The 22,316-nt window shown below is 37.4% G+C and overlaps 1 protein-coding gene across 1 annotated transcript in view; it reads left to right on the top strand.

The window, feature by feature from the left end:
• The window catches only part of LOC121465322 (ephrin type-A receptor 3-like), an 86,310-nt gene extending 64,670 nt beyond the window's left edge, over positions 1-21,640 (top strand). The window contains exons 3-4 of the mRNA XM_041678540.1: positions 20,191-20,851; positions 21,615-21,640. Of these exons, the coding sequence (XP_041534474.1) occupies positions 20,191-20,851; positions 21,615-21,640 (687 nt within the window). The remainder of the gene's footprint in view (positions 1-20,190; positions 20,852-21,614) is intronic.
• Positions 21,641-22,316: the final 676 nt, after the last annotated feature.

Below are 22,316 nucleotides of genomic sequence, written 5' to 3' on the forward strand. Positions count from 1 at the left end.
AGTTTGAAGCCACCTCTGGCCTGCAAGAGATCCTGCCAAAAAAAAAAAAAAAAAACTTGCAAAAGTTATGCCGAGCTAATACAATTAATACAATTTTTACAGCGTCAACATAATAAAATTATAAGTTCACAAGAGTTATAGCCTTTACAGTAAAAAGATTATTGTTGAATTCAGCAAATGCTACTTTTAGATTCAATGAATAAAAGAACTAAGTAAAAATTAATGACACTGTCTGTCATCCCTTAGATATGTATCAATGGGACTGATGTAGAATGGAGGATACAGAACTTGAAGAATGAATTTTGTCCATGATTTTTCATTCCACATGGGCCTCACAACCTCAGCAACACCCTCCCCTCATCCATGTCTACTGTCAGAGCATTCTTGTCTCCTAAATTAATACTTATGCAAAAGCAAATGATGGCTTGGCTCTCATATGTGTTTTCTTTCAGCAATTTGATAATACAAAGAATGAAATAAAGCCTGATTTAGAAGAAATGGTGTCTCAGTAGCAGAATGTCTACATTATGATTGTTTGAACAATTCATGTTTTTCTTCACCCTGTCTTCCTCCCCTCTTTCTTCCCTCCCACTTCCTCTTAAACTTTTCATTCAGTAAGAAGTAGTGCATGTCTATTGTTTGTGTTTATTGCATGATGAGTCTAAAACACTAGTGATTAGATATTATTTTGCTCATAAACCTATCTTGGTCAATTCTTGGTACATTTCCAAGAGATTAGTAAACTGCCTGATACAAGATTGTGACCTCTTCAAGGGGCTAATACCTTTCCCATCTATATTCAGTAAATGCCTTTGTTCTTCTACACATGGTACAAAGTTTACCTGTCAATATCTACTACTGCATTTAACAAAATTCAGACCGAATGACAAACCTACAACTGACCTATAGCTTAGTTTTTGTTTCTTTCTTAATTTTTTTTTAATTTCAAAGGCAAAACTGCTTGACCTATTTTCCATTGTCACAAATTCAATTATGAGAGATGAGAATAAGTCAAAGTTTACAATGCAATGCATTTTCTGATATTTGTGAGTTGTGCTTATGTAGTGGTGCCAATTACATTTATTAGCCTTCAATATTAAACAGCTGGCAGACTTCCACAGTATATAAATAAGACATTTGAGACCTGGATCAGTGCCATTTTGAATGCAGGCAGCTGGTGCTTTTTACAGTTTCATTCAACCTAGCATACTGATTCCACAGTGCCGTCAGTGTTTAGGTACATGGCAGGAGGAAAACCTGTTGTGAGTTGGGAATTCTATAGGAAAGTCTGTGGAGAAACAGAATGTTTCAAAGACTTGAAGGCCATGGATGACAGCGCACTTGTCTAATCAAATATCTTTCCTGAGCTTATTGTTGCCTGAGGTCTGTTTTTAATCCTTAATTGTTATTATGTTTTTGTTTAGGAATATTGTATTAAACTATGTGAAGTTAATTTCTGTCTTGTTTATTTTTTATCCTATTATAGAATATCAACTCTTTTCTTCCTATGTGTATTAGCCTAATAATATATTTAGCTAAATATAAAGTTTACACTCTCACTTTGTAGGATGAATTTACTTTGGAGACAGCATAGAATTTGATTCTTCTCATCTCTATAATTTTAATGTACATGTCCTCCCTTTGGTAAATTAATACACAAAAGTACTTTTGCTTGTCATCAGGTCAAATTAGTGTTTTCCAGAGGCCAAGTATTTACAGCATCTAATTTAATTTCTTTATAAAAATATATTTGTAAGATACAAAGATAAATGTTAATGGTTATAAAGTGAATTTTACAGTTGTTAATACAACAAATGTTAGCTGCTATTAATTTAAATTAAATGATACATCTATACAGTTATATATTACTAGAAACCTATTACATTTAGTGTGTGTGTGTGTGTGTGTGTGTGTGTGTGTGTGTGTGTGTGTATGTGTTGTGTGTGCAAGGACCTGTGTTTGGATGTGTCTGGATGGTCTCTAGTTAAGGTGCATATATGTAACTTGCAGTATAACTTGAAGTAATTAGTTTCTCTTTCCATCGTGTGGGTCCTAGGACTCAAACTTGGGCTGTCATGCTTAGCAGCAAGTGACTTTACCCACTGGAAAAATCTCACTGTTCTGAATATGTTTTTACTTAATATTGTCCTAAAATTAATTTTTAGCTAGCATACAAAATATTTCTTGATATCTCTAGTATGTGTGCAGATGTGTGTAGCAATGTTTATGTCGTCCTCTCTCGTGTGTGTGTGTGTGTGTGAGTGTGTGTGTGTGAGTGTGTGTGTGTGAGTGTGTATGTGTGTGTGTGAGTGTGTGTGAGAGTGTGTGTGTGTGTGAGTGTGTGTGTGAGTGTGTGTGTGAGAGTGTGTTTGTGTGTGAGTGTGTGTGAGTGTGTGTGAGTGTGTGTGTGAGTGTGTGTGAGTGTGTGTGTGAGTGTGTGTGTGTGTGTGAGTGTGTGTGTGTGTGTGTGTGTGTGTGTGTGTAGTCCATGACTGTAGTGATGGGGAAACTCTGTCTTCCAATCACATCTAATTAAGACCTGGCGAACTGGACCCTGGGAAAAAAAACTGGGAGGATCCAGATGCACTCTCTCTCTGCACAGTGCCCATCAGACAGATAGAAAGTTGAAACTCCCACTTTTGTAGCATGAGTTTTCCCCTTATAACCATTAAAATATAACTGTTATTCTTAAGCTGGCCTGGTTATTTACCATACCGTTCTAATTCGCTATATCTGGCACCCAACATGGGGCCACTACAGTCTCGCGAGCCCCTCCACCGCAGACGTAGACCACCCCCTTGGCTCGCGGTCTGAGAATCAAACCCCAGTCTCCCGAGTGACAGGAGGGGATACTCAACACTCCTTCAACAGAGCCAAAGAAAGGAAACCTGTCCTCCAGTCGAGCCATATTTCCCTTTTAGAAATGCTTCTTTAACGTATTTCAGCAAGGTTCCCTTTTTTAATGATTGTATGACTTGACAAATTTCTTTCACTTGTAAAAACAGTCCTGGGTTCCTTTTGCATTATTTTTTCCTCTCGGCAACTCTTTTAAAATAATTACCATAAGTAATCTGTTTTCTAATTTTAAAAAATGGAGTAGTAAGAAAGCATTAGTTTTCTGCAATACACTGTGTAATTTGTTGTTAATATGTCTTCCATTGTTCTTAGTCCTATTATTTTACACCAAGATTTAATAATAGAAAACAAATTTTAAACTCAGCTATTTGTATTAGAAAATATCATTTTATTCACATATTTGAGTTGGAAACAGCTATCTTATGGTATAGGAACCTGGGTCCTCAGACTCAACAATAGCCAGTTGAGTTGGAAACAGCTATCTTATGGTATAGGAATCTGGGTCCTCAGACACAACAATAGCCAGTGTCCTCTGCCTGCTGCACTTCCGTATTCTGCTGTTTAATCTTCATCATTTTGTGACACCAAACCTAAAAGTTACATGGCATTTCTTGACCTATGAATCTCATTGATAAATGTTCATAATCTTATATCCCTATCACTTACTAAACGATACCCATAAAAATGTAAGTTTTTCTGGACACCTCTGATCATGATGAATTAGTTTCTTTTTTTTGCCGATTCTCCTCTAAGCTGTCTTGGAACTACATCTATAAAAACAGACAAAACAGCATTAATAGGACAATATGGCAATCAATTAATTATTTGTATATAGGCATGGCCTTTTTTCAAATATTCAACTACTCCGTTTTCTGTCAACCTTATAACATGCTGCACCTTTAGCTCAAGTGTCTTGTACTCAGTTCATGAGGCTAGGTGCCTTCAAAGCAATAATACTTTTCTCACAGGCTGGTACTCTGAATTCAGTACCAAGGTGCTAGCTCTTTAAGAAGTCCTTGAGATACATTTAATCCACGTTTGTCTCTGCAGCTAATACATCTTCTCCCTGGGTCTCCAGATCCTCTGCCCATGTTTATGGGGAAAAATTCTCTTTAAGTTATTCTCAAATCTTTAGAGAATTTTCATTCCTGAAGCTCCTGTAACTTGTACCTTCAGCTGGTGTATTCCAATTTTCTTTTAAAGGAAAATGTCAAAGGAAATGGCTATAGGTTGGATCTTAAATATCCCCCCAAGTTAATGGATTGACTAGACCCCAACCCAATACTTCTGTAAAACAACATCAACAGAAGCCTTTGGGTACGGACCAGAGACAAGTCTTTAGATGACTAGGAACACAACGTGGAAAGCTGCCTGCGTCTCTCGCTTCTCATTCCCTTTCACCCATGACCATGCAGTGAGTGCTTTTGTTCTATCATAAACTCCTACTGAAATACATGGCCTCACTACAGCCCAAACACTAGAGCTGCCCAACCATGGACTAGACGCTCCCAGCATGAACCAAAGGAAACTTCCTTCTTTTTCAATTGATTATCTCCAATATTTTGTGGCAATATCAGAAATGTAGCTCATTTATCAATAAGGTCCTAAACTCTCTATGCAAGGGTAGGACTGCTTAGGATGTAAGAAAGCACACAGTTGTAGTGCAAATGACAATAATCTTAGGGAAAAGGGAAATCTTGTTAAGGTGTAATTAGAATGATATCACTTGTACAGTACACATCAGGAAGCATGAGGGCTCAGAAAAGAGATCTGGCGTGCTATATGAGTGGAATAATGAAAAATATATTTATTTAGGAACTACCAAAAATGAAAAAGCTAATAAAAATGGAAGAAAAAAAATGAGATATATCAGGCCATCAATACAGGAAAGCACAAATGCAATCTAAGAACAAATGTTGCTGTCAGTCCCTAGTATGATGCAGCCCTTCCTTAACCTTTGGGCAATTCATTTTTGAATTTTATTAACCTTCTTATATTGTGGGTTAAGTATCAGGATTAAACTAGGTTTATTTATATTATTAACTTAGAAAAATTTGGTCTTTAATGTTGAAATAACAGGCTATGGAGATATTAGACAAAAAGATACCCCTCCCCCCTTACGTCTTGTTTCTTTCTTGTTTTGCTGTTGTTTGTGCCAATGACATTATTTTCAGATTGCTAATTCAAATTAGAGGAAAAAAGAAAAATAGAAAACAACAGTCATCAGAGAATTCTGTGCTTGAAATACTTTTCTACCATTTACTAACAGATGTTATGAGCCAATATCAATGACCCTCCCATACCCCTCAAAACTTCCTCTCATCTGAAGAATTAGGTGAAAATAGCACTAACCACAGAAGATTTTTTTCAATGATAAAAGATTCAGTACTGGCAGATTCCATTTCCTAGAACAGCATTGGTCAGTAGGGCTCTCAATTGTTAATCAACAACACCAGGATTATTGTACAGCTTTCAATTTTTTCAAGTCTTAGTCCACCTTCTGAAATGTTTTCATTCAAAAGTTAATCAATTCTGCATTTTGATTGTTTCTTTTTACGGTAGTAGCCTCCATCTGTTGCACAGAGAAGTTTCCCAAATGTACCAAATTGTTATATAGTACTACTCAGTCAATGCAGAAATCATACATACAGATAGCATTATAAAAACTGAGCAGGTTATATTTAGGAATATAAGTATATTTGTACATATAGACATACAATAACAATTAGTGAACAAAGAGGCCATGAATGTGAAGGAGAGCAGGGGGTGGCTTATGGGAGAGTTTGGAGGGAGGAAAGAAAAAGGGAAAATGTTTCAATGAAATTGTAATATTTAAAATAAAACCAATAAGTTTTAAGAAGTTGATTAAGTTATCTTCTCATTAGTAGTTGATTTATATGGCATTGCCCTTGGTTCTGGGTTTCAGCAAGAGAATAATGAGAATATTCTTATTTCTTCTCCATAAGATGAATGCAACAACCTTGTATTCATCTTCATTTCTTCTCCAGTCCTTCCCACCACTTTCAGTGTAGTGTCTCCAATTCTGTACTTGCTTGCCATCTCTTGCATAATGAGAAAGTCCTTATATTCTAAACCACCACTTCTTAATTCTCCAACTTTCCACCAATTTTTAAATACAAACTACAATGACTACATGGAAAAGTGAGCCTTTGTCTTCGGATCACATCTCAAGAATGGACCCACATACTCTTCTATTACTTTTTTTTCCTTTTTCATGTGACACCTAGATGTTCCCTAGTGTAGAGTTTCTTCTTTTCTTTTTTGGTTTCCATGTTCCTTTATTAAAATGATTCCCAAGCATTCTTCCACATGCCCTCATTTCAGTCCTTTGTTCAAATACTATCTTTTGAGTAAATCTTCCTGGGCAATAAACAAACTTACTATCTAAAAACAGACAACCCACAAAATCCCTCATCTCTCAATAAACACAAATGTACTTTTTTCCTTACAGTCTTATTAATAGGGCAGTGGTGGTGCATGTCTTTAATCCCAGCACTTGGGAGGCAAAGGCAGTCGGATCTTTGTGGGTTCTAGGCCAGCCTGAGCTACAAGAGCTAGTTCCAGGGCAGCCAGGGATGTGCACAGAGAAACCCTGTCTCATAAAACAAAGAAAAAAAAAGGAATGCATCACTACACAAGAAAATGTATAACCTTAGGATTTTATTTTCTCCTCTATATGACTACAAGAAAAAATATGAGAGAAAATTCTGGTTGTATTGATTGCTATATTTCTTGCTTCAGCCACTAAAATCTAGACAGTATTTGACTAATAATGTTCAGAATTAATCATCTGAAACTAGCTTTGGCTCTCAGGAAACTGTCTAGTGACACCCAAATTTAGACGGTGTTCAGTGCTTTTGTCTTTTCCATAAGACTTCCCTCCTTGGCATGCAGTCTTTTTCTCTTCTTCCTTCCTCATCTATTTTTACTAAGCTTCCACTTTTGTTTGAATATCTTGTCTATGGGCTAAACCATGAACTGTATTCTTTTTTTTTTTTTATTGAAAGAAAAAGAAATTCCCGCCTCCTCCCAGCCTCCCATTTCCCTCCCCCCTCCCCCCACTCTTCTCCCACTCCCTCTCCAGTCCAAAGAGCAGTCAGGGTTCCCTGTCCTGTGGAAAGTCCAAGGTCCTCCCCCCTCCATCCAGGTCTAGGAAGGTGAACATCCATACTGGCTAGGCTCCCACAAAGCCAGAACATGTAGTAGGATCAAAACCCAGTGCCATTGTCCTTGGCTTCTCAGCAGCCCTCATTGTCTGCCATATTCAGAGAGTCTGGTTTTATCCCCTGCTTTTTCAGTCACAGTCCAGCTGGCCTTGGTGAGCTCCCAACAGATCAGCCCAATGTCTCAGTGGGTGGGTGCACCCCTCGTGGTCCTGACTTCCTTGCTCATGTTCTCCCTCCTTCCGCTCTTCATTGGGACCTTGGGAACTCAGTCCAATGCTCCAGTGTGGATCTCTGTCTCTATCTCCATTCATCGCCAGATGAAGGTTCTATGGTGATATGCAAGATATTCGTCAGTATGGCTATAGGATAGGGTCATTTCAGGTTCCCTATCCTCATCTGCCCAAGGAGCTAACTGGGGACATCGCCCTGGGCACCTGGGAGCCCCTCTAGGTTCAAGTCTCTTGCCAACCCTAAGGTGGCTCCTTTAACTAAGAATTGTGCTTCCGTGCTCCCCTATCCAACCTTCCTTTCTCCCAATCATCCCGTTTCCCCAAGTTCCCCCCATTCTCCCCTTCTTACTTTTCTCTCCCCATCTTCCTTTAACCCCATCCCACCCCACCCCCAAGTTCCCAATTTTTTGCCCAGCAATTTTGTCTACTTCCCATACCCAGGATAACAACTATATGTTTTTCTTTGGGTTCACCTTCTTATTTAGCTTCTTTAGGATCACAGATTATAGACTTAATGACCATTATTTGTGGCTAGAAACCAATTATGAGTGAGTACATCCCATGTTCCTCTTTTTGGGTCTGGGATACCTCACTCAGGATAGTGTTTTCTATTTCCATCCATTTGCATGCAAAATTCGAGAAGTCATTGTTTTTTACCGCAGCATAGTACTCTAATGTGTATATATTCCACACTTTCTTCATCCATTCTTCTATTGAAGGACATCTAGGTTGTTTCCAGGTTCTGGCTAATACAAATAATGCTGCTATGAACATAGTTGAACAAATGCTTTTGTCATATGATAGGGCATCTCTTGGGTATATTCCCAAGAATGGTATTGCTGGGTCCAGGGGTAGGTTGATCCCGAATTTCCTGAGAAACCGCCACACTGATTTCCAAAGTGGTTGAACACGTTTGCATTCCCACCAGCAATGGATGAGTGTACCCCTTCCTCCACAAGCTCTCCAGCAAAGGCTATCATTGGAGTTTTTTATTTTAGCCATTCTGACAGGTGTAAGATGATATCTCAAAGTTGTCTTGATTTGCATTTCCCTGATCACTAAGGAAGTTGAGCATGACCTTAAGTGCCTTTTGGCCATTTGAAATTCCTCTGCTGAGAATTCTCTGTTCAGCTCTCAAGGTCCAAATCAGGAGCAGAAGGAAAGAGAGCACTAGCAAGGAACTCAGGACCGCGAGGGGTGCACCCACACACTGAGAGAATGGGGATGTATTCTTTTTATTTGGTTCTGACACCAAGGGAAGCCGGTTTCTGATGATATAAGTCAGATTCCCAAGCTCCTTTCTGATGTTGTTAATCACACTCACCCTCCTTCTAGTGTCTCACACTCACTTCTCATCAGATCCTGTGCTCAGGTACTTCCGGAATCTGATCTGGTCTTCTCATTCCCACCAATGCTGACACTTTCTGCCTCACTCTCTAAAAGTTCGTGTTTTTCATGTTTCTTCCTCTTACCCCACATAGCAGCCAGTTCATGACCATCCTATACCATGACTCACAACTATTCCTCTGTCCCCAATCTTTTCTGACTTTCATTGTGAAAAATATTTCAAATTCTTGTATATGGACTCAACTGATTTCCTCATCTGCAGAGAGATCCGTTTCTCCTCTAGGACTTCTATATTGTTACCTGGGCTCTCACCCTCACCCACACCAACGCTTCGCAGTGCTTCGGCTTACCAGGCATTCTCCTATTTCTTAGTCCAGAGGCTCTTTGTTCTTTCAATCTAGGGTGTTTTATTCAAAAGCGTATCTTTAGCCTAGGATCTCATTTCATTCAAGTATCTTCAAAAATGAATACATATATTGCTTACTGTATGCAAACTTCTATTAAACTCTTTTCTGTTTCCTTCTATATTTGTATTCTTGTTTTTGTTTTTTATACTGCTATATCTATCTTTTAAAGCATATGTATGTAAAGTTTGTATATGTGTGCGTGTATGTGTGTGTAGTTGTTGTTTATTAATCATTTTCCTCAGGTTGAATATTGATTCCCTGAGAATAGTACTGATTTGTAATTGTTGGAAGTTTCCAGGCCATAGCAGACATTCTGATCTACAGCAGCTTTCTGTTGAATAGTGACTAACACCTAAATTTATTCTTATAAGTTAAAAATCCAAAATCTATTTTTTCATCTTTGTCATAATGGTAGTATCAGAAAATTTGAGAGAATTGAGGTACCTAATAAGTAGCTGCTTTCCTTAGTCAACATAAGATCACTGTATATGATTATATACAGCATAGAAGCACATACTTCAAGTTTGGTAAAATGAAGGTAATTAATAAGCATGTGCTCAGTCCATGTATGATCACGATGTAAATATTATTAGTTTAGTAGAATACAAATACGGAATAAGTGTTTGCTTAGCTAGCAGATGATTACTGTGTAAATCCTTACTCTCACTCTCTAATTTTAAGATAAAGAATTCCTGTAAAATGTACACTATTATCATCTCCATGTTAGGCACAAGATAACTAGAGTTAACATACTAGCCAGCATAAAATTAAAAGACAATTAACATTTACTATCAGTTTTACTAATAGGGTATAGAATCTACCCTTCAGCATGCTATACTGAGCACTCATTCTTTCTTTCTTTCTTTTTTTTTTTTTAAAGAAAGCTGTGAGAGTGAAATAAATGTCTAACAATAGTGTGGTGCTATGGAGCTTGGTACAGTGTGGACCAGTGCGGCAATGGTTTTACTAGGCATAGAAGTAGTGCAAACTGTTTGTAAAGACATGATGACAGGCTCATTTATAATAAAATGCTAAGCAACAAAAGATTCCCTTAACTTTTACTTTGAATTATGCTCACTGAATTTTAAGAGAGTAAGACAGCTCATGCTTGTCATGAGTTGTAGTGCCCTTAAGTAAAATTAAAGAAACCCTAGATAAGCTTTAAAAATGAACTGCTGAAAGTTTAAATTAAAAATGCATTCTTCTTAGGAGAAAATCAATCAGTGTATTGTTTTTAAGAGAATGTCATGTGGACTAACTCAGCTTTAGCAGAATAAAAGATGTAGCATGCTTACTGCTGGCCTTGGATAATACAGTTAAAATAATTTTAAATGCACAGATTTGCACAGTGCTAGGCTATGTCCAAAAGTTTTACTATAGTATTTTCCATGCTGCTGATGCATAAATGAAACCAATGCTTATTAAATATTTCAATCATTAAAACTCAATTTCAAACCTGGCCTGTTTATCTTCAGAACTTAAGCCTGTAAGTCTGGAATCCATATGGTATTCAAGGTCAGAAGACTGAGAGTGTTTCTGCACAGCCTGGCTGCTACAGTCCTGAGGAGGTATCACTCACTGAAGTGTCTGCACTTTTAGCTTCTCATTGAAAAGCAGCTTCGATTGCAGAGACCAGAGGCATGTTCTGAAGAGTAACACATACTTGGTTAAATTGTAAACTTCCTATCAGAAGGTCCATAAAACTTAGCGCAGGATCCATGTCACACAAGTTAATTTCATTTCCGTCACTGTGAGTGCTGTACAGGTATATTGCAAATTGCTAAGGATTGCGACGGCTGTGACCTATTATCAGAGCAGGAAATTACATGGGTCTCACAGGTGATGTGTAGTGGGCTGCTGTCACTGCTCTGCATTAATTTCTAAGTCTTTGGCCATTTGTAATAATTCTGTAAATGCCGATCTTAGCAGTTTTCAGTCTAGACACGTTAAGCCCATGTGCATGGAATTTTCTCCCATCATTTTCAAACAGTTACACTCAATTCTAAAATTACCTTTTTATTGGACAATTTCACCTTGAACATTCTTCAAAGGGTTGGAAACATGATAGCCTCATTGTCCTGCTCCCTAATATTTGGGGGAAATTTATTCTTTAGAAAGTAGAACCATTTAGCAATACATGAAAATAAAGGTGGAGAAAGCCTACATTATGTTGTTTTTTCTTTTTTTCAGTTTTTATAGACTAGGTGATGATTCATCACCCAATGTAATTGACCTTCTCTTTTCTGGTATAGTTTTGAAAAACAGAAAACTTTTTACTTGTAGCTTTATATTGAAGATAGAAATATTTCCTTGTGTACATCAAGCCTTAACACTGACAACTTTTTTATTCTTTCTCTCATATTGACATTTATAAAAAAAATAAATTCAAATACCAGATGTAGTTGAAAGTATTTAGTTTTATTTCATTTAGGTATGAAAGCTGTAGGTAGATCTTACACTTTCCTGTACATTTCATTTTTATGTATATAGGTATTTGCCTTCATGAGTGCCGATGCATCATGTGCCTTCAGTGTCTACACTGGGTGAAAGAGCATTGAATCCTCCGAAATTGTGGTATGAGGTGGTTGAGAACCAGCATGTGGATCCTGGGAACTCAACCAATGTCCTCTACAAGAACAAGTGCTCTTAACCTCTGAGCTATCTCTCTAGCCTTTTCCTTACATTTCTTTTTTTTTCTTTTTTCTTTTTTTTTTTTTTTTTTTTTTTTTTTTTTTTTTTTTTTTTGGTTTTTTCGAGACAGGGTTTCTCTGTAGCTTTGGAGCCTGTCCTGGAACTAGCTCTTGTAGCCCAGGCTGGTCTCGAACTCACAGAGATCTGCCTGCCTCTGCCTCCCGAGTGCTGGGATTAAAGGCGTGCGCCACCACCACCCGGCTTTCCTTACATTTCTTGAATATCAATTGCTCTGGTCAGGAATTCCCTTATGTTACCCTGCCTTTAAAGTTTTTTTTTTCCATAGTTTAAAATGTGTTCTATTTTTCTCTAAAATTATATTCTGCACCTTCAAATTCGTCTTGTAAAATTTATGTCAACAATCCTAAAACTCTGTATCATAAATTTGATGACACACAGTTTCTAGAAAATGTCTTTTTCACTTCGTTCCTTCTATAATAAACTTGTCGTAGGCCTGATATTCAGTCAGTTAAGGACAATATCTGATAGAACTTAAGTACTGGTGCTTTTAATCCAATGCCTTATGTAACCAAATGCACATTTCTGTGCTTTGTTAATTGCAATATGTTTGGCACTTGGCACATCACATGCCGTTTAATTTTAGTTAATCTCTATGGAGTAGTTAACATAGCTTTTGGCACAGATGCTTCAGAATGTGAATTGATCCAAATTAGAGACCATCTAGAAATCAGCTCTGTGGGGGTGGAGATAGAAAAATCAATGTGGTGGCAGCACATCTCCAGATTGGCAAGAACCCTCCCTCTCAAGGGAGGAAGCCCAAACGTGAGAGAGTAGAACATCCAGCATCCCCCTATGGCTCCCACATGTGGGAATGTGCTCATTTACAATACCACAGACACCCCACACCCACACACATAATAAGATGTAAATTTCTGTGTAGACATTATATTTAATAGTTACACATACATGTGGATGAAACTGGTTCCTTAGTGACAGATAGTCTGTCTCCTTCACTGCTGCAAGTCAGTGTAGTTCTTGTCACACTGGCTAATCACTATGGGTTAACATTTTCTAAAAGGACACATAGTGTCTCATGAGAAAGTGTTTGCACTCGTTTGTATGCCAACACTTTGTTTTGTCCTGATCAACATCTCTCCTTATGAAGAGCCTTCCTGAACCTTGCTTTAATAAGAGGTCGTAAACTCAGCATCATAGCAATCTTTGGCACAGCCCTTCATACTATTTCGGGAAGCAGTGAGTGAGCACTTACTCAGCAGAGGTGATGCTGAAGCTGCCCTCTAGACATTTGCAGTACTCCCTCTAATCTCTCCTCTTGCTTCTCTCTGAAGTACCAACTCCTAGTTCAGATCTCACCATGGACCTCTCTTTAGAGGTTTCTCCGAGATGCCAGTGAGGTATACAGGCCAATTCAGACTTTCTAGTGACCCCAGGTGCCCTGTTCTAAATGCTGGTGACTGTAACCAGTCTTTCTCTGTCCCTCCTGAACCTTCAAAATAACCACACAGAGACTTCTTAGTAATTATGAGAGCTTGGCCTTAGCTTATCCTTTCTCTTAACTACTTGTTATGACTTAAATCACCTCATATCTTTTAATCTATATTCTTTACATGGCTTGGTACTTTTAATCTGAAATGTCTATTCTGCTTTCTCTCCATCTGACTGTTGTAATAGGAGCAGCGGGGCTGTGCCTGCCACCCAGCCGCTCGCATGGTTAGCTTTATACCCGAAATAATTAAATGGAAACTGTATTCTTCTAAACACTGCTTGGACCATTTCTATCTAGCCTCTTCTAGGCTAATTCTCACATATTAATTTAGCCCATTTCTAATCATCTGCATAGCACCGGTAGGTGCGCTTACCAGGAAGATTCTAGCCTACGTCCATCCTGGGTCGGAGCTTCATCGCATGTGTCTGCCCAGAGCGGGGAGCATGGCATCTCTCAGCTCACTTCCTCTTCCTCCCAGCATTCTGTTCTGTTTACTCCTCCCACCTATGTTTTAACCTATGAGGACCAAGCAGTTTCTTTATTGCTTAACCAATGAAATCAACAGATTGATATATGACACTCCCACATCATCTGACTAGAGACCTCAACTTTCTTCCTCTCAGAGCTCTCTCTATCCAGAAGTCCTACCTGTCCCTCCTACCTAGGTAATGGCCACTTAAATTATTATATTAATCAGAATGATACATATCTACTGTGTACAAAAGATTATTCCACAACATCATTTTCCTCCAACACTGGAACCCAGCTTTTTAAAGGGATTTTACTCTTAATCAATGCATGGTTATGTCATCTCTCTTCTGTGTGCACCGTATACTGGCATTGTGGAAGTGCTAGCTGCCACTTTTTTAAAAAAATGCTTTCCTGATGCTTTATTCTCATCAATAATCCTCAAATAATAATAGCAAGTGTATCTTCATTAACCATGTATGTCAGCTCTGCTTCATCAAATTCTGGAGAACAGCCACTGCAGTAAAAAAAAAAAATCACAATTATTTCTTTTTAATACTCAAAGATTTCTAACCCAGGATTTATTCACAGGAATATTTAATTCATGCACCCAAAGTTGATTGAAATCTCTATTAACAAGATGTTCTAAAAATCACCAGTATAACAACCTATAGCATACTATGAAAAGCTTATATATAACAGTTTTATTTCATGTATTACAGAGAAAATATGTTGGAGGACGTAGTCCATTCACTTTCTGTGTGCTGCTGACATATTTTTGTTAATGTATGGTTCATGTTTACACCAGTCAGAAATAGAGGCTTATGAATAGATATACTCAGTTTGTTGTAATAACATCTTACAATTCCTTGTTGAGGTAGAAAAGGTTATCCAGGTGGGCCTCTGTATAAGGCATGTTTGTGTCTTAGGAAATTTGGAGTAGGAAATGAATTTGGAGTATATGTTTAGCCAAATGCTAAACATCACATGTTAGTTTCACTGTGATCCAGAAGTTATGGAAGCTCATATTGGAAAATATTCTGATGTGTCACTGGGAAATTGAATTTCTGAAGGCCAAATGACAAAGAGAATTCATTGGTTCTCAAATATTTGGTACACTCTGCTAGGTCTTGGCCTATCAGAACAAAATAAGAACAGGTGGGGAAGGACTCACAAAGCAATAGTGTTTTAGAAGCTGTCTGTGTCACAATTGGCTAGAATCAAAGTGAAACAAGCAAATTAGATAGACCATATTTAGAGATGAGACTGAGGGAATGATAACAGTTCTGAACACACCACATGTTCTGCTTAGTCCTATCTGGGAAGAGAGATCTGAAATTGCCGACAGAGGTTTGATGGAACTGAGCCTTCTATAGTTCTTACGTCAGTGTCAGCGTTTTATGAAACTAAATAACAGAGAAGAAAAACAGATGCATCTGTGAATCCATCTTAGACATGCTGTATAACACAGAAACAGAACCCATGACAGGTGCTCATAGGGAACCTAAAGATCCCATCCAACCAGCTTTCTGGGGACCTGGTGTCTTTAACAACATCCTGTTATAACTTCAGGTATCACCATGATCTGCTCTATATCCTGAGACTCCTAAACAGAGACCTTCTGTCACTCCTTCCTGACGATGTGTTCACTCTGAAAACTTTTGCTGACTTTCCTCATCAGTAATGCCTAATCTTTCTACCTTCTAATAGGCTTTTCTTCTCTTTCCAATATGTCTTATCTCAAGGAGGCTGCTGTGTTCCCTATATGCAGTGAGATTGTTATAATATCACTATCAATTGTCTAGAGGTCAAAGTGGATTGGAGATGTATACACAGAACTTATGAAAAGATTCCCAGTTGTACCTTCACAGCCATGATCTTTGTAATATTTCTCTCCTTGACTCTTTGACGTCAATGCTGATTTCCCATTTTCTTTTGCATTGTTCCATTCATCACATAATCAAAAAAGTCTATTTTTATAATTCTATTCATTTATCTTAATTCTTAAACCACTTGAACTTTTATATTAAGCTATTAAAAATGTATCGCTGCATGTATGCTCATTCATGTGTGCATACTTTTGAAGCAGAAATAGCAGTGAGGTTTTCCAGCATATCTCTGTGATGAGCTTAACAGTGACATCCTTAATGTAGGGTAGGATGCAATGTTAAATGCTGCTTCATAGAGAGTACTCAAACATATACGGGACAAATGTTGAGGTTTTTGCTGGATATAGTGGATATAGCTGTACAAAGGGAAGAACTGGATATCTGAGAGGCATGAGTTGAGAAAGAAAAAAAAAACACAAAACCACTTGATAGCCTGATCAATCATTAGTATATTAACAAAGTGTAGATTTATGGCTTCCTGTGAACCATTGAAATCTACAAGTAATTCAAACCAGAATAATCCTACTAGTATCATTTTTATTTTTGTCATCTTCAAATTCTTGAAAAACCAGTTTTATTTTCTTAGAGAAATTATGAAGTTATTTTCTCATCTTATTTATGTCCTCCAACATAGTTGCTTATGTATGTACTAAATAATTGAATATTTCCCTATTTAGATAACATGTATTTCTGCTTTTATTACCCTTACTCCCTGGTCTCAGCTCATTAAAAAGGTTCTCCATGAGAGGAATTAGTTTGAACCATAAAACAAATCTTTAATTAATATAATTGAGGTATATGAAAACCTGTTTTAGGACAAGCAACCTGATGCCTGTGATTACTGGGTTATAGTAATCTGGACCATGAAAAATAAAGAAGTCAATCTGAGCTTTTTGACCAAAAAATACAGATTTTACATATGGATCTGGAAAGCAGGCTAAATATCAGAATTGATGATTTAGCGAATTTAAGTAAATGTTATAACTTTTCCTTACCATGTTCTGCAGAAGGCAAGGAAGAGAAATATGCTTATTATTCCCAAATTCTATGTACCACCTTATCCTTTCTCCATGTTTTCCTTAAAACAGTTGTTATATGATATAGTATTTGTAGGAATTTATGAATGTGTAGATTAGTTATGAGAGGAAAGAGATTTGACAAGCCTGTGTATCTTTTCATTAACAAACATGCACTTGCAAGAAGAATTTAGCTAAGGGTTTTGGCATTGTGATGTTAAGAAAAAAAAGTTTACTTTAGAGGTGATATTTCTGCTGTTGCTTGTCTTCAGCAATTGCCAGAGTTAGAGAATCTGGTGCTGTAAACGGTTGGAGATGGCAGTCCACCATCACTTTCAGGCAATTAGGTCTTCATTACAAATTAATGAAGTGGTAATTGGTCCCTGCGACTTTCTCGGTGAAAAGCATGCTGGTGTTGTTTGCATTATCTTCATGCAATTCATAACTCTGTATTCAAGGACTTGTGATAGCTTGCCAAATTAAACTACAATGAGAATTCCTTAATTAAAATCATATTTTACATCAAATTATGAAAATCTCTATAGAATGTGCTGCTTAATGGTTAGCTGAATAGGGCTTATAACAAAGAAATTTGCAAAGGATTCATTGATCAAAGTAAATACTCATCTACTCTTATGAGTAAAGTTTGATTTAAAATTATGAAGCCAATTGATCTTTAGTTTTCTAATTTCTAATTCCAATGCCATGATCTAACTGTAAAGACCAAGAATACATCCAAACTCGCCTCGCAGTCTAATCTTTAGCACTACCACAAAACATTGATATTTAACAATGGAAATTTTTGAACACCAAACATAGCCCCTTAGTCTTCTAAAATTAAACATTTTGTCTTGACTTTGACTTTACTATACCTTACCATAAATGCCTTAGAACTGAGACACCTCTTACATGAGTTTCTTCAGAAAAGATACCTAAATAATCCACACATGTGAGGAAAATGGTTTAGATTTCTCCAGTGAGACTTAATTTTTTTTTAAATGCTGTATTTCCTTTCCTCCCTTTTATTGAAAATCAATATTTTTCACACAAATTTATCCTGACTTGAGTATTCCCTCTCTCTATTCTGCCCGGTTCCTTCCCACCTCCCCTCCCATCCAGACCCATCTTCTTTCTGTCATTAATTAGAAAGCAAACAGGCTTCTAATGATCAATCATAAAATATTATAAGATAAAATAAAAAATAACACATTGGACTTGGACAAAACAAATAGAAGAAAAGGAGCCCAAGAGAAGGCAGAAGAAAGAGAGCCTCACTTCCTCACACACTCAGGAAATCATAACACACTAAACTAGAAACCATATCATGAATACAAAGAGCCTGTAGGGTAAAAAGAAAGAAGAAATGTGTGTGTGTGTGTGTGTGTGTGTGTGTGTGTGTGTGTGTATGTAGAAAATAAAAATTAAAAATAAGAATATAAAAATAAGAAATAAGACATTTTTAGAAAGATAAGCTTTGACATGAATTATGAGACATAGGTTCTCTGAAGATGCAACTTAATTCATTTTTTATTGGCCATCTATGAGTGGCCCATGAGACCGACCCTTGAAAGGAGGTTTTTTTCCCCCAGTGAGATTCCCTTGGAGAAAACTAAATTTTCATTTGAAAGTGCATATCAATTGGAGATAGCTTCTGAGTTAGCGATGCAGGCATGTGTCTACTTCCCCTTTCAACCCTAAGAATTTATGTGGTGCACACCAGAGCAGGCCTTGTACATGATGCCCCAGTGTCTGTGAGTCCCTGTGAACATCAGCTAATTCAGAGGGTTTTCTCCTTTTGGTATCCTCTATTATCTCTGGCTCTTCCATTATTTTAAACTATTTTTCCTCCTCATCCCTGTGATTCCATGAGACCTGAGGGGAGACACTTGATGGAGATATCCCATTTAGGTAGGAGTTTTCCAAGGTCTCTCACTCTCTGTATAATGTCTGACTGTGAGTCACCTATTAATACTATCATATTATATGAAAATAAGATACTTTGTGACTTCTTTTTATCCTCTTTTTCTCCTTCAGTTTTCTTCTTGGAGTGAAATTTAAGAGTGCAATTATAATGTCCAATGCAATGATTGATCCTCAAAATTTAAAAATTCTCTAACATTTTTTCATTCTGCAAACCAAATATGGAACTTTGCATATTACTGACAGTATTCTACCACTGCACAATATGCTTCACTCTAGTAATAATTTCTTATGAGTTCATGCCATATATTACATTTAATTAATTCCCCAATAGTCATACAGTATTGTAAATATGAATAACTCAAAATTTAGTAATTTCATTTTAGAAAAAATTCGAAATTTATCCACAAACGCTTGATGAATTAACTTGAGAATAAATGTGATGTTTAAAGTATAATGTTTTTAGGAACAATAGGGTTATTAATGTCAAGGAGGAAGAAAAACATATTCCAATGTAATTGCACCATAAACAAGGGAATAAAGACCAGGAAATTTACCTTGGCTCTTGAAAATAGTAAAATAGCTCTCATTGGAAAGAAGTTTCTATTCTCTATTTGAACTCTATAAAATTAGCATGTAGATCGGGATTACTTTTGAAGAAACCAAAATTTCAAACTGAAGAGTTTAAATGGTTTTGCATAGGAACTGGAGAACCCTGGAAGACTTTGAATTAAAAAAAAAATCTTAGTAAAGGACTAGTGTTCCTGAAAGGTCTGGCAAAATTGTACATGAAAAAAGAAAATGCATACGCAGCAATAGAAGCTGGAGAGGCTGGCATGATAGAGTAACAGGAGTGATGCAAGCAATATGGCATTGAGTTAAGCTTACCAAGAATTATTCTTATGATCACAAAATGTACTTCTTTACAGTTTTATATTCTTAAAACTTAAAAAAAATCTTCTTTTATAGTGACAGAAGTTAATAATATAAATTTAACTAATATAATAACAACACATTAACTTTTTTGGCCACATAAAAGTCCAATATGGGAGCTAAGGCAGGACAAACCATAACATTCACTATATGGCTGTTTCTGCCTCACATATAATAACTGTTTGTTTTGGAGAAGTTGACATTTCCCCAACATGGCTCCCCCAAAAAGACTGAGACTCCTTAAAAATGGTGTGTGTGAAGCTCCATGGTGATGCTCTCATGTAAAGTCTCTGAATTTTACTGCATACAAAATTTACTTCAATATTGTTTAAGTTGTGAGAAAAACAATTCGTTTCAGGCACTGTTCATTGTCATTTTCTTTTAAAACAGACAGACAAAATACAGAATTACAGCAAGTCTTTGACCTGACTCACTGTTCACCATTCTTTCCAGCTTTTCGTGCTCCGGTGTTTGGCTGTGCATAATGACCTGCCCAGTAGACTTTTCTTGAATATCTAAAAACTTGCAGTGCAAGGCAAATGTATTCATTCAATTATGAAACTGCTTTGTGGCATTGAATTCACCAATAACCATACACTGGAAGGTTAGGAGTTTGTCCACAGATGTCTATAATGTGTGGCATTGAAGCCTTTTTTTGTTTATGCTGTTTTTTGTTTTTGTTAGTTAATTTGCCTTGACACTTTTGTTCGGTGTGTGTCATCATTACACTTACCTCACTAATTTTGCCTCTCTCTCTGTCTTTGCTTTGATTCTTCAGTGGGAAGAGATCAGTGGCGTTGATGAGCATTACACACCCATCAGGACTTACCAGGTGTGCAATGTCATGGATCACAGCCAAAATAATTGGCTGAGGACAAACTGGGTCCCAAGAAATTCAGCTCAGAAAATCTATGTGGAGCTCAAGTTCACACTCCGGGACTGCAACAGCATCCCATTGGTTTTGGGGACTTGCAAGGAGACCTTTAACCTGTACTACATGGAGTCTGACGATGACCAGAGTGTGAAATTCCGAGAGCATCAGTTTACAAAGATTGACACCATTGCGGCGGATGAAAGTTTCACCCAGATGGATCTTGGGGACCGCATTCTGAAACTCAACACTGAGATTAGGGAAGTGGGGCCGGTCAACAAAAAGGGGTTTTATTTGGCTTTTCAAGATGTTGGTGCTTGCGTTGCCTTGGTGTCTGTAAGAGTGTACTTCAAAAAGTGCCCGTTTACGGTGAAGAATCTGGCTATGTTTCCAGACACAGTACCCATGGACTCCCAGTCTTTGGTGGAGGTTAGGGGCTCTTGTGTCAATAATTCCAAGGAGGAGGATCCTCCCAAGATGTACTGCAGCACAGAAGGGGAATGGCTTGTCCCCATTGGGAAGTGCACCTGCAACGCTGGGTATGAAGAACGAGGTTTCATATGCCAAGGTAAGAGCCTTCTTTCTTATTTATAGTTGAATTTGTCTCCTGTGAGTTTATTATAAAGTAATGAAAATAAATTAACCGAATCTGATCTCACTTGGCAGTACAACACAGCTCAGAATTATGAGTCGATTTATATGCTAAATTTATCCCATTTGATGTGTTGATTCATGATCTGTTCTGAAATATTAATGGGTGTAACTCTGGGGTGCTGAACTGCACCCTGGAGAGATGTCATCTGTGCTACGTTTTTCAATGTACTTTACCTTTTTGAGTTAGTTGGGAGGATGCCCACATGCAATGGTGTATTTTGTAAAGGTATTAGGGAGGGTTGAATAAGTGGTTTCTCCTTTTAACTTTTGGATCCTGGGCATCAAACTCAGGTAATCAGACTTGATAGTAGGCACCTTTGCAGGCTGAGCCATCTTCCAGGCTTGAGGTTTGCTTACTAGCTTATGTTTGATGGTTGTGTGATAGTAGCAATTAAAGTGGAATACATCTGCCTTTTTTGTCACTGAGGGCGGAAACATCTTTGGTACTCAGCTAATCTAATTATAACAATTAGAGGGATACTTATATCTGGCCCACCTATCTCAGTAATATCCTCTTAATATTTATAAAGTATGGCCTGTTATTCATAGTTAGTGGAAGTTGGCTACCAAGTGGATGTTTAAATGCTCTAAGAAAATAATTTTATTTAAAAACCCAAGGCCAGTGTATTTGTATTGGCTTATTATGGTGTACCTGTTTTTTATGTTTGTGTGCATAGGGGAAATGCTGTGGGCAGGGAAATAGGACAAAACTGGGAGAAGCTGGGGAAGAAAAAATTCATTACTCAAAATATTATAGGTATTTCCAAAGATATATGCAATTTTGTAACGGCGTAAACGAATGCAGACAGATTGTAAAAATATATATAGCTTTAATGGCGAAATAGACTTACAGAACCACCATTCCCGCTGAGACCAGGAAAGCAGAAAGGGATGGCTGGGAGCATGCTTGCCAAATTTATAGGCCAACATTAGCCCGAGGGGAACACGCCCCCTAAGGGGCGGGACTTATCCCTACATCTCTCCTTTTTGTCTAAATAAGACAGAACTAAACCAAATAAAATTATATACAATAACAACAAATAATAAATATAACAAACAATATTGAGAACAAAAGCTTTGCTAAACATTCTATCTCAAGGAGTCCAAATCATGTAGAGAGTAACTACAATTATATAATCTTCAACTCCGTTAAAGATTTGAGAAGGGAATAAACACTACTCAACAAACGAGAAATATCCAAAATGTGCAACAATTGACAGAGACAACTGACTACCTGGGCAATCACCCAAAGTCTCGTTTGCAACGTTGAGTCAACCAATTTTGGCTAAGGCCTAACATAACTGGCATACCATTATTAAAGGCAAGGAACTTTTCAAAACTATCTTACCCTGTCTTGGCAGGATATGACAGTCCTGTTT

This window comes from Microtus oregoni, unplaced genomic scaffold (genome assembly GCF_018167655.1).
Source record: "Microtus oregoni isolate MIOR12 unplaced genomic scaffold, Mior012 000030F_ref0000283, whole genome shotgun sequence".
In the NCBI taxonomy this organism is placed as follows: Eukaryota; Metazoa; Chordata; class Mammalia; order Rodentia; family Cricetidae; genus Microtus; species Microtus oregoni.